Below are 13,159 nucleotides of genomic sequence, written 5' to 3'. Positions count from 1 at the left end.
TTGGCCGGGCGTGGTGGCTCACGCCTGTAATCCAAGCACTTTGGAGGCCAAGGCGGGCGGATCACCTGAGGTCGGGAGTTCAAGACCAGCCTGACCAACATGGTGAAACCGTGTCTTTATTTTTTTTTAAATAAAAATAAAAAAAGAAAGAAAAGCATAGATTTAAAAATGTTTTGTAGACAGGGTCTCACTTTGTTGTCCAGGCTGGTCTTGAACTCCTGGCCTCAAGTGATCCTCCCACCTTGGCCTTTCAAAGTGCTGAGATTACAGGCATGAGCCACTGCACCTCACTCCAAGCATAGGTTTTGTTTTAGATAGTGTGTATATTCCAAAGAAAGGACTGGCTCTGGACTGACTTCTGGGAAATAATCTCTAAACCCTTGGACTGTCCTGCCTAATAAGAGTGTCTGCAGGAGAATCACTAGAACTTGGGAGGTGGAGGTTGCAGGGAGCCGAGATTGCTTCATTGCACTCAATCGTGGGCAACAACAAGACTCCATCTTGGAAAAAACGAGAGAGAGAGATGAGAGGAGGGAGGACCTGCCCTACATCCACGATGTCCTTCCTGAGTCTCTGCCCATATGTGGAGAGATTTGGCAGGTGTGACGTTTCACCAGCTCTACAGGAAATGTGATGTCATTCTGTTTCAGTATTGGAGGGGCAAGAGTGGAAGTGAGCAGGCAGGTCTCAAAAGTAAAAAGCAGAAGGATTTCCCCACCACTTACTCATACATCTTTTCTTCATCTGCTTGGTTGTGTTTCAAGGGCTTGGCAATTTCCCATTTCTTGCCTAAGAGGGGGAAAATCATATTCATTTAAGAAGAATTAGCAAAAGTTGTGATTTTCGAATTTAGCTCAGAGAAGACACACTTAGGGACACAGAGGTAATAAATGATAGAGTTGGACTTTGAATCCAGGCCGTCTGACCATAGAGCCTGTGCATTAACCCAGTGTGGGTGGTTGTTTATTTCCTCTACGCCTGGCACTTAGGTAGCACCCAGAAATGTTGGTTGAATGAATAATTAAAAGTGTGGTTGGGAGGAAATCAGATAAAGAATCAGAAAAGCAGTTTGTAAACTGTGATGTGCTGGACATATAAATTGTTATTAATTATAGCCTGCTTGTTAATAGGAGTGGTTGAGGACAAAAGGAAAGTAAGTAACGTTTTTGTTCAGGGTCATTCTTTTGTTCCTATTTGAGAATGGAAACTTTTTTTCCCCTAGATGGAGTCTTATTCTTGTCGCCCAGGCTGGAATACAGTGGCACAATCTCAGCTCACTGCTCCCAGGTTCAAGCAATTCTCCTGCCTCAGCCTCCCCAGTAGCTGGGATTACAGGTGTCTGGCACCACGCCCAGCTAATTTTTGTATTTTTAGTAGAGACGGGGTTTCACCATGTTGGCCAGACTGATCTCAAACTCCCAACCTCAAATGATTCACCCACCTTAGCCTCCCAAAGAGCTAAGATTACAGGTGTGAGCCACTGCACTCAGCAAGAATGAAAACTTTTTAAAAAGGCTGGGCACAGTGGCTCATGCCTGTAATCCCAGCAGTTTGGGAGGCCAAGGTGGGTGAATCATTTGAGGTTGGGAGTTTGAGATCAGTCTGGCCAACATGGTGAAACCCCGTCTCTACTAAAAATACAAAAATTAGCCGGGTGTGGTGGCGCATGCCTGTAATCCCACCTGCTCGGGAGGCTGAGGCAGGAGAATCAGCTGAACCTGGGAGGTGGAGTTTGCAGTAAGCGGATATCACTCCACTGCACTGCAGCCTGGATGACAGAGTACGACTCTGTCTGAAAAAAAAAAAAAAAAAAAAGACAAAAGGATAGAGGACTGTAGGGTCCCAGAAAACAGTTTTTTGTATTAAAACATTAATTACAATAGAGGAGAAAGAACATTGAACTGGAAGCCTGGCAGACCTGAGTTCTGGTCCCAACTCTGCCACCAATTCCTATGGCATTTCAGTTAAGCTCCCATCTTCCTTTGAACCTTAACTTTCTTGTCTCTAAAGAGAGATTGAGAAGAATGACAAAAAGATTTCACTTCTTGTGTATCCCTGACTTTTCAGCACTCAGCTGAGCAGGAATTTTGAGGCTGTGTTTAGATGCAGTGAGTGGATAGTGGCTTGATCATTGAGGGATGCCTGTGCAGGAAAGGTGGCTGTACCTCTCAGTATGCTTACCATCCCCAGGTGTACTCCCTGCTTAGGTCATTATTTAAAGTGATGAGATGTCAAGATAACACACCATTGAATCAAGGCTTTCATGTTTCTGGAGATGAACAGGAAAGTTGAAACCCCACTTACAGATAATCTAAAGTTAGTGTTAATCCTCAGGCCACTTATTTATGTCTGAGGGTACCAAGAGGTTTCTGGTCTAGGTGGGGATAATATCAGAAAATTCAGAGTATGGTCTCAGAGAAGGCAATCATGGTGGCCAAACATGTTGGCTGTGGGTTGAGTCCACATTTTATTCCTCAAGACAGTTATTTATTTACTTATTTGGAGTTGGAGTCTTGCTCTTGTCGCCCAGGCTGGAGTGCAGTGGCACAGTCTCACTCCAACCTCTGCCTCTCGGGTTCAAGTGATTCTCCTGCCTCAGCCTCCTGAGTAGCTGGGATTACAGGCGCCTGTCACCACATCCAGCTAATTTTTGTATTTTTAGTAGAGACAGAGTCTCGCCATTTTGGTCAGGCTGGTCTCGAACTCCTGACCTCGGGTGATCCCCTTCCTGGGCCTCCTAAAGTGCTGTCACTGTGCCCAGCCAAGACAGTTCTTAATATTCCATATACTTGTGTTCTTGCAAGATGCTGTTATCAGTAGCCACATAGGAAAGAGAAAGCACTTGAGTATACTGTGCCTTGAAACAGATTCTGCTCTCACTCAGATGATTAGGGCTGGAGGGCTCTTGGAGATTAGTTGATGTCCCTCCCTTCACTATGCAGATGAGGAAACTGAGGCCCAAAACCACAATGTAGTGGCAGGGCTAGGACTCAAACCCAGAATGCAAGATGCTTGATCCCAAATTCAGCCCATTCAGGCCCAGAATTTATCTTCTTGCCCTAAAGGAGCTCTACTATACCGATAACCACCTGGCTCCCCACTCCAGTTGCCCAGGTAAGATGGCCATTACCTTGTCTAAGCTGCCACTTACAGACACAGTACAGGATGAAGCCCAGGCCCACAGAGACAACGATGATGGCCACAGCTAAGATGATCCAGAAATTGTTCCTCCACCAACTCATTGCAGTGGAATCCTGGGAAGAATGAAGAGAGAAGAGGAGACATAAATTAAAGACGTCCTGGTGTGGGGTGGAGTGGGGTAGTTATCTACCGTGTGTTTTTTGTTTTCTTTTTTTTGAGTCAGAGTCTCATTCCATCACCCAGGCTGGAGTGCAATGATGCAATCTCAGCTCACTGCAACCTCCGCTTCCTGGGTTCAAGTGATTCTCCTACCTCAGCCTCCAGAGTAGCCAGGACTACAGGCACCCACCACCACCCCCGGCTAATTTTTGTATTTTTAGTAGAGACAGGGTTTCACCATGTTGTCCAGACTGGTCTGAAACTCCTGACCTCAGATGATCCACCTGCCTCAGCCTCCCAAAGTGCTGGGATTACAGGCGTGAGCCACTGTACCAGGCTAGTCTACTGTGTTGTGTAGAGATGCAGATATCTGCTTAGGAATCAGGCACTGGTTCACAGCCATACCCTACTAATTAGCAGCTGGGGGAACTCAGGCAAGTCATCTGTGAGCCTCATCTGTAATATGGGAATGATACCTCATACTTCACTGAGGTTTGTGAGGACTGGAGATCAAGCATGTACCTTCTGGGCACTCTAGAAATAGTAGACATCACTGCTCTTTCAAACATGTGGCAGGAGGGGGAAGGTGCCATTTAAAGCAATAATTGACTGCAGTTGTTTTTAATCACAAGGACAAGACATAGCAGGGGAGAGAGACTTTTGAGAGCTTTTGCTTGAGGTGAGGGTTACAAAAATACCTGGACAGGTCTCTTTGAGTGAGATATGGTCAGAAGGGTGAAGCTGAAGATATATAGCAAACTGAGTTGGTCTGCATGAGAGAATTAAGAGGAATTTGGGGGCTGGAGGCTGACAGACCAAAGAGGGGGAAAATCTTGGAAAAGGTTAGCAGCAGAGGGAGAGGTCAAGAAGAGAGCGGCAAGTTAGAGCCTGGTTAGGAAGTTCCTGTAGTGGCGAATGACCAAGGCGTTTCTAGGACAGTTATGTCTCATGTTCAGCCTTAAATTGCTACCTAGGTTATGCTGTGATGTCGCCTTTTATTGCCATCAAACCTCCAATAAAACTGTATAACAGGCCGGGCGCGGTGGCTCACGCCTGTAATCCCAGCACTTTGGGAGGCCAAGGCGGGTGGATCACGAGGTCAAGAGATTGAGACCATCCTGGTCAACATGGTGAAACCCCGTCTCTACTAAAAATACAGAACAATTAGCTGGGCATGGTGGCATGTGCCTGTAATCCCAGCTACTCATGAGGCTGAGGCAGGAGAATTGCCTGAACACAGGAGGCGGAGGTTGCGGTGAGCCGAGATCGTGCCATTGCACTCCAGCCTGGGTAACAAGAGTGAAACTCCATCTCAAAAACAAACAAACAAAAAAAACAACTGTATAACATGGCTGGGTGCGGTGGCTCACGCCTGTAATCCCAGGACTTTGGGAGGCCGAGGCGGGCAGATCACTTCAGGTGAGGAGTTTAAGACCAGCCTGTCCAACATGGCAAAACCCTGTCTCTATTAAAAATACAAAAATTAGCCAGGTGTGGTGGCTTGCACCTGTAGTCCCAGCTACTCGGGAAGCTGAGACGGGAGAATCACTTAAAGCCAGGAGGCGGAGGTTGCAGTGAGCTGAGATTATGCCACTACATTCCAGCCTGGATGACAGAGCAAGACTACATCTCAAAACTAAAACGAAGGCCAGGCATAGTGGCTCATGCCTGTAATCCTAGCACTTTAGGAGGCTGAGGTGGGCAGATCACTTGAGGTCAGGAGTTTGAAACCAGCTTGGTCATCATGGTGAAAGCCCATCTCTACTAAAAATACAAAAAATTAGCTAGGCAGGGTACTGCGTGCCTGTAATCCTAGCTATTCGGGAGGCTGAGGCAGAAGAATCGCTTGAATTCAGGAGGCAGAGGTTGCAGTGAGCCGAGATCGTGCCACCACACTCCAGCCTGGGTGATAGAACAAAACTCTGTCTCAGAAAACAAAAACAAAACCAAAAAAACTGCGTAACACACAAGCTTGTATGAGTAGAGCCTAGGAGGAATGATATGTGTGCATGATTTTCCAAGCCACAGGCAACCTGTGGACAATGAGCCAGAACAGCACGTGATAAGCTCCCAGTGACAGTGGGGTGCAGGCTGCAGGATAGACTAATAGGAGTAGCCTCCAGGAATTCACGGAGATCCTGGGGAGGGGTTGGGTTCCCTTCATCCATGGAATGGGCACTTGGCCATTTCATTTGCATATTATAGTAAAAATGATCCTTGAGAGATCATTGGGAGATATTCAGGAATCTTGGTTACAGGAGAATCAATTTCCTGTGTTACGGTTTAGTTAGTGGAAACACCATACATGTTTACACAGTACTATTTCAGATTCATGCTTCTGAGTACTATTAATGGTATAACAAGGTACCGAGGCAGGCAGCAGAATTACGCTGCTATAAAGTCACTCTTACTACAAAGACTTAATTTGGCTGAAAATTTTAAAATGTGTTTGTATTATTAGTATAGTATCTTTATTAAGTTGTTATATTATGGTTTGGATTTTCAGTTGCAAACTTTGTTTTTTTACTGACATTTTGGCTTGATATAATATAATGTTATTTGGCTATTGATAACATTGTATGTGGCAAAACCAGTAATGTATAACTAGTGCTCTTGTATACACAACATTCTGCAGCTTACTTTTTTGCTCAACATGATTCCTTTGTGATTTATCTAAGATGTATTGGGGATTTTTTTTTTTTCATTTTTTGAGACAGAGTCTCGCTCTGCAGCCCAAGATGGAGTGCAGCGTCTCAGTCTCGGCTTTCTGCAGGCTCTGTCTCCTGAGTTCAAGCCATTCTGGCTCAGCCTCCCGAGTAGCTGGGATTACAGGTGCGTGCCACCAGGCCCAGCTAATTTTTGTATTTTTTCAGTAGACAGGGGGTTTCACCATGTTGGCCGGGTTGGTCTCCAACTCCTGATCTCAAGTGACCCACCTGCCTCTGCCTCCCAAAGTGCTGTGATTACAGGTGTGAGCCACCTGCCTGCCTGGCCTGGGGATTTATTCTTTTTTTTTTTTTTTTTTTTTTTTGAGATGGGGTTTCACTCTTGTTACCCAGGCTGGAGTGCAATGGCGCGATCTTGGCTCACTGCAACCTCCGCCTCCTGGGTTCAGGCAATTCTCCTGCTTCAGCCTCCTGAGTAGCTGGGATTACGGGCACGCACCACCATGCCCAGCTAATTTTTCTGTATTTTCAGTAGAGACGGGGTTTCACCATGTTGACCAGGATGGTCTCGATCTCTTGACCTCGTGATCCACCCGCCTCGGCCTCCCAAAGTGCTGGGATTACAGGCATGAGCCACTGTGCCCGACTGGGGATTTATTCTTAAGGGAGCAAAGTGTTAGCTACCTGGGATAACTCACCCTCTAGGCATGCACACGGGAGAGGTTTTGTTTCAGATCATTTTACAGGACAAAAGAGAGCAATAGGGGAAGAAGAACAAAGAGGAAAAAAAAGAAATGGAGACTGGAAGCTGGTTCTCAGTAGGGGCCTGTGAAATTGGGTTTTGCAGAGACCAATGAGGTTGAAAGAACACTGGACTTAAGAAGAGGCACATGTCAGAAGGCAGCCACTTTGTTTAACAAACAGAAATGAGAATCTCACCTTCTTTAGCCTTGGGGAACCAGATGGATAGACAGGCAGATAGAAAGATAGATGATAGGTAGGTGGGTAGACAGAATTTCCTTCTCTCCGCTTTCTCAGTTTTTTCCTTTTATTCAAATGTTTGACTCCTGGTTCTTTGTCTATCTTTCCTCTCATATTTTCTCTTTGTCTCTTTTTTAACTCTTGAAGAGTTTGTCCAAAAAGCAACATAAACATACTCTTTTTTCCCTGCAATTTAAAAAATTTATGTTTTGTAGAGATGGGAATGGGGCCTTGCTGTGTTACCTAGGCTGGTCTTGAACTTCTGGCCTCAAGCGATCCTCCCCACTTGGCCTCCCAAAGAACTGGGATGATAGGCATGATTCACCATGCCTGGCCAGCATAAACATACTCATGATGTTTATATATATATATATATATATATATATGTTTTCATTCACAGGTCCTGGCTTATTTATAACTCCCATAGGCCATGTTACAGTCTTGTGTTATCATGTTGGGTGTGTTAGGCCTTAGGAAATGGAATCTCTCTGACCTTCCCTTCCTTGCACCAGCCCCTGGAGGGCGGTGCCCCAGGGAGGTCATGGAAACTCCCTACCCCTTACCCTATCCCTCACCCTATGCATCTCTTCACCTGTGTCCTTTGCAATATCTTTTATAATAAACTAGTAAACATAAATGCTTCCCTGTATTCTGTGAGTTGTGAGAGCCGCAACTTGAAGCTGGTTGGTCTGAAGTTCCAGGGGCCCAGACTTGTGACTGGTGTCTGGGGAGTTGGGGGCAGCAGTCTTGGAGACTGAGCTGTGGGATCTGATGCTATCTCTGGATCCATAGTGTTGGCAGTGAATTGGAGATCACCCCTCTGGTGTTCACGGTTGGTGTGTGTGGGAAAAAAACCTCACACGTTTGGTCACAGAAGTCTTTTTTTGCGTTGATGATTGTTGTGGTGGTGTGAGAACAGAGGAAAAACACTGTTTGCAGAGTTTTTCCTGAAACAATACTCTTTAGAGCAATAGAGATAAATACCAGGACATGCACATTCAAAGCTGTTATATCTGGATTGTGACTGAGTATAAGGATGGAGTGGAAGATGGACTGTTGCTTTTTGTTATAAACTCTCTGCATTACTTGATTTTTACACTATGTATATTTACTTTGATAACACTGAGAAAAATCAATTGACCATATAGTGTAGCTTCCAAGAAAAACTATTGCTTAGGTTTTAAAGTCAAGGAAATTTTATTCTCATCAGTTTCCTAGGAAAGAGGAAGTGGAATGATATTGTCAGAAAGTGAAACCATGGGTCATTTTCAGAAGTACTCAGAGTGATAAATATTTTTTTTTCAGGTTTGTTCTTACAAATGAAATGGACCGAAGAAAGACACCTTTTCATATTTTTTTTCCCATGAGATACCTGCTGCAATGAGCACCACAAACCTTTCCTTTATTGCAAATGTGTCCCAGTCCCAGGAGGCTTGAGAAGAGTGAGAACTAGGGGAACAAAGGGTTAAGATTCCACCGAAAATGAACCATTTTGCTGTTCTGTCTCGGGCCCCCCAGCCACAGAATATAGCCACAGGACAGCCACTGAGGGCCCCAGGAGAGGGGTGGCAGAGCAGGGAGGCCAGGACAGGGAGGGGTTGCCCCAGGGCAAAGGAAGGGCTAGAACTCATCCTCAGCATCCCTGGGCCCCAGCAGGTGCTCTGTGTTAGAAGTGAGAGGGCTGGGGGGTGGACAAGAGGCAGAATGATCCTGCCCCCACCAGCATTGCCAGGTGCTGGCCTAGTGGCCCCAGGCCCTGGCAGCTGGCAGAGAGAATCTTTTCAATAGAACCAAGGAGAGCTTGCTTTTTGAGAGAGTGCAGCTGAGAGAGCGGGCCTAAGAGAATCACATTGTAGTTCCAGTAGGATGTCCTCTAGGCCACCAGGCTAGTTTCATGGCCAAGGTGCTTCCAGAGAGGGGAAGCCCTGGGGAAGGACGGTAGAGAGTACAGACAGTGGGAGTATACAGTGGCTGCATGAGCAAGTTCAGGCCCTGGGAAGATATGGAAGCTGGATCCTACCTGTGCTAGCAGGCCTGGAATTGTGGCCACAGAGGGTCGATAAGATTGTGAGTACAGGACTGCTGAGATCTACTGAAGGATCGCAAAGAAGTGTTTGCACTGGCCTAGTGCAGTGGCTCACGTTTATAATCCTAGCACATTGGGAGGCCAAGGCAGGTGGATCGCTTGAGTCCAGGAGTTCAAGATCAGCTTGGGCAACATAGCAAGACCCTGTTTCTACACACACACACACACACACACACACACACACACACACACACACACACAATTAGCTGGGCGTGGCAGCACCTGCCTGTAGACCCAGCTACTCAGGAGGCTAAGGTGGGAGGCTGGCTTGAGCCCAGGAGGTGAAGGTTACATTGAACTGAGTTTGCACAACTGCATTCCAAACAGAGCAAGACTCTGTCTCAAAAAAAAAAATAAAAGGTGCTTGCATGAAAGGATGCTGAGATCCAGTGCAAAGATGCAGCCATGTCTCTCAGGGACCACAAGAGACCTCTCAAGTGTCAAGGGTTGAGTCCTTCATCAATGGGCCAGTTGGAAGCCCCTACCCCACCATACAAACTAGAACAGTAGTAATGGCTCACTGATGGATACTTCCAATGGAAAATTATTTGTCCCCCTCTGTCCACCTCAGTCCAATGCTGAGAAACTTAATGCAAGGAAGTGGATGTTGAGAGCTGAGCAGCCTCCACCCCTTTCTGCTCACCTCAGTGGGGCAAAGGGGAGAGCTTTGAGTCAAATATAAGACTCAAATTTCAAAATAAGCATGACTAAAATTTAAAAACTGAAATGAAGCCGGTATGTTCTGGTGGTCTGGGGAACTAAGAAAGGCGTGTAGTTTCACCCCTGGGTCAGTGCAGTACAAACAGTTTTACCCACAGAGACTGCAGGCCCATGCTGACTGTGGAAAAAGAGGTGGCCTCCTAGGGAGTCCACAGAAGTCCTGCGGCCCTTTGGACTTCAGCAGGCCTGGAATGAGGATTCGAGCTGATCTCAGCCTAGATCTCAAGGGTCTGAAAGGCTGTAGAGAATATTTAGGTTGGTTGGCATGAGCAGTTCTTGCCCCAGTTCACCTCTAGTTTCCAGATTGTTGCTATTTATGCTCAGTGAGCCCTTGTTCCCACTCGTCGTCGTCGTCGTCGTCCTCCTCCTCCTCCTCCTCCTCCTCCTTCTCCTCCTCCTCCTCCTTCTTCTTCTTTTTTGAGATGGAGTCTCACTCTGTCGCCCAAGCTAGAGTGCAGTGGTGCGATCTTGGCTCACTGCTACCTCTAACTCCCAGTTCAAGTGATTCTCCTGCCTCAGCCTCCTGAGTAGCTGGGATTATAGGCACGTACCACCATACCCAGCTAATTTTTGTGTATTTTTAGTAGAGATGGGGTTTCACCATGTTGGCCAAGCTGGTCTGGAACTCCTGACCTCAAGTGATCCACCTGCCTTGGCCTCCCAAAGTGCTGGGATTACAGGTGTGAGCCACTGTGCCCGGCCCCACTCATCCTTCTCACTGATGACAGCGCCAGAAATGGCCATGTGGATAGTCACTGGCAACTTAAAACCCAAGTGTGCACAGGGAAGTGCAGGGCAGGGTAATTAAAAGGAGTCCAGCCCCTCTTCTCCCCCTCTCTATCCTTTCATTTCTGGGAAAGACAGGAAACCTTGCCTCACTCCTCTTTCTCCTATGGCCCCATCCCCACCCCACTTCAGCCAGTCAGCCTCCAAATTTCGTCCAAGTCCTTGTCATGTCTGTACCTGGACCATTCCATTTTTGCTGGTCCCCAGCCGCCATCTGGCTCCCCACTGGCTGCCAAATACCACTGTGAGCCTGTCCCTTCCCTTCCCTGCTTTAAGCCTCTCAGTAGTTACTTATCATCGAAGCAGAGTTAAGCCTGTGCTCTGCATTGCTTCATGGCCAAGACCTCAAGGACAAGTGGATACATAGGGCAGTGGGAGTGGATATGGCAAAGCCGAACCCACATCTCTTCTCGAAATAATTTTCCAGAGGGCAAAAGTAGATGACTTCACCAAGAACTCATGCCAGCCAACACACTTTGATCTCGAGGCCTCTGGAAGGGAAGGTGCCCCATGAACCGCTGAAAGCCAGAGATGCAATGACAAAGGTACCAAGACTGGTGATGTTCCATGTCTTTCATCTAAGAGACCTAAGACGTAGTCTAAATTCACACCACTGTAATCCCAGCACTTTGGGAGGCTGAGGCAGATGGATCACCTGAGGTCAGGAGTTTGAGACCATCCTGGCAACATGGTGAAACTTCATCTCTACTAAAAATACAGAAATTAGCCAGGTGTGGTGGCACATGCCTGTAGTCCCAGCTATTCTAGAGGCTGAGGCAGGAGAATCACTTGAACCCAGGAGGCAAAGGCTGCAGTGAGCCGAGATTCAGCCCTTGCACTCCAGCCTAGGTGACAAAGCGAGACTCCATCTCAAATAAATAAATTAATTAATTAAATAATAAAAATAAATTTACACAGTTAGTGCTTCACTCCCACCCCTATCTTCAGCATAACACCATGAGAGCCTTCTCACATCAAGTCCGAAAACACACTCTCAGCATCTAGAGAATGAGAATAACTCATTACAGTTTGCACTGCTCACTCCTAGTCATTATCTCATTTCAACTCAAGAGGTAGACTTCTTCATCGCCCCAACATACACGCGAGGAAAAGGCCCAGAGAGGTGAAGTGATGCCTCTGGTCACTCAGCCAGTTACTGGCAGAGCAGATTCTTTAACGCAAGTTTTTCTCCAACCCCACCCAGCGGTTGTACCAGGGCTCCAGGCTGCAATCCCCAGGACCAGTGCTCATGAAGTGGCTCCCATGGACACATGCCCTGATGCCAGCGCTGGCAGCTGTCTGCCGTGAAGAAAGCAGGAAGCTTTCCCTTGGAAAGCCAAGATGCTGACCTGAACTGTGAAGGTTTCCAGATGTGAGCAGCTGCGGAGACAGCAGTGGCTGGAGTGCTGTGGCTCAGGCACAGCTGGTGAGAGGCATTCCTCACTCACAGGACCTCACCCACTGCTAGAGACAGTTTGAGCCCCATCCTGACCACTTCCTCTTTCTTGTCAGCCCACAGGGGAGAGACCTGTGCATCATCTTTAGGAAACCATTCCTTTTCCAGGGAAGCTGACGAGGCTGTCCAGAAGCCAGAATCTTCTCACTGCCCTGTGTCACTCCCACAAGGCCCACCAGAGGACCTTCATGGTGTGGGAGGGGGTCCTGGCAGGGGCTGGGGTCATGGTGGAGACTTGGCAATGTGGGTGGGTGAAGTGTCCCCACAGACGAGTTTGCCCTGAGCATTACTGGATGTAGCAGCCTCAGTGTCAAGAAGAGCGACAGGACGCCGACTCCCATGCAGAGACAGACCCAGGTAAGAAACCAGCTCATGTGTGACAAACTGACCATCTTGCAATGAGGGCGACTCTTGAAAACTTCTGTGTGCACCCTAGAACTGCTGACACAGCTACTGCTTAGAGGAGGCAAGGGCCAGGCTTCCTTTTTCTAAGGGCTTGTGAGTGGCGGCATTGAGAAATGTGTCCAGTGGAGCATTTTGACTGAGTTGGGTCCCCTCATGCAAGACTGTGAGACAGAACTCCCAGTGAGGCTCATGGCCTCTGAATATGGGGGCTGGGGTGGGGAAACCAAGTAAACATTTTGTTGAATTGGCAGGTTCTGACTCAAATGAGCAGTCACAGTAGTAAAAATAGGCAAATGGATGTGCATTGTGTCTGCCCAGAGCAAATGAGTTATCACTTTCAGTAATAATGATGATAACCTGATATGTCTGGTAAGTAAGTGTTTAATAAACATCTGGCTCTGGCCAGCATGGTGGCTGACACCTGTAATCCCAGCAGTTTGGGAGGCTGAGGAGGGCCGATCATCTGAGGTCAGTAGTTTGAGACCAGGCTGGTCAACATGGTGAAACCCTGTCTCTACTAAAAATACAAAAATTAGCCAGGCATGGTGGTGCACACCTGTAGTCCCAGCTACTCGGGAGGCTGATGCAGGAGAATTGCTTGAACCTGGGAGGTGGCAGTTGCAGTAAGCTGAGATGGCGCCACTGCACTCCAGCCTGAGTGACAGACCAAGACTCCATCTCAAACAAAACAAAACAAAACAAAAAATCTGGCTCAGAAGATTCCTAATTTGCAGTGTTTGCTTATTTATTTATTGAGAT

General features: G+C 47.2%; 1 protein-coding gene across 1 annotated transcript in view; it reads right to left on the bottom strand.

Annotated features, from left to right (window-relative positions):
• SCIMP (SLP adaptor and CSK interacting membrane protein) overlaps positions 1-13,159 on the bottom strand; it is a 71,124-nt gene that overhangs the window by 9,947 nt on the left and 48,018 nt on the right. The window contains exons 2-4 of the mRNA XM_021672751.2: positions 11,889-11,992; positions 3,131-3,254; positions 726-789 (exon numbers count right to left, since the gene is read on the bottom strand). Coding sequence (XP_021528426.2) covers positions 726-789; positions 3,131-3,254; positions 11,889-11,992 — 292 coding nt within the window. The remainder of the gene's footprint in view (positions 1-725; positions 790-3,130; positions 3,255-11,888; positions 11,993-13,159) is intronic.

Source organism: Aotus nancymaae, unplaced genomic scaffold (assembly GCF_030222135.1).
Source record: "Aotus nancymaae isolate 86718 unplaced genomic scaffold, 86718_ANA_hifiasm-v0.15.2.pri h1tg000072l, whole genome shotgun sequence".
Classification (NCBI taxonomy): domain Eukaryota; kingdom Metazoa; phylum Chordata; class Mammalia; order Primates; family Aotidae; genus Aotus; species Aotus nancymaae.
The sequence above is the reverse complement of the archived record's forward strand: the minus strand, read 5'-3'. Positions and strand labels throughout refer to the sequence as shown.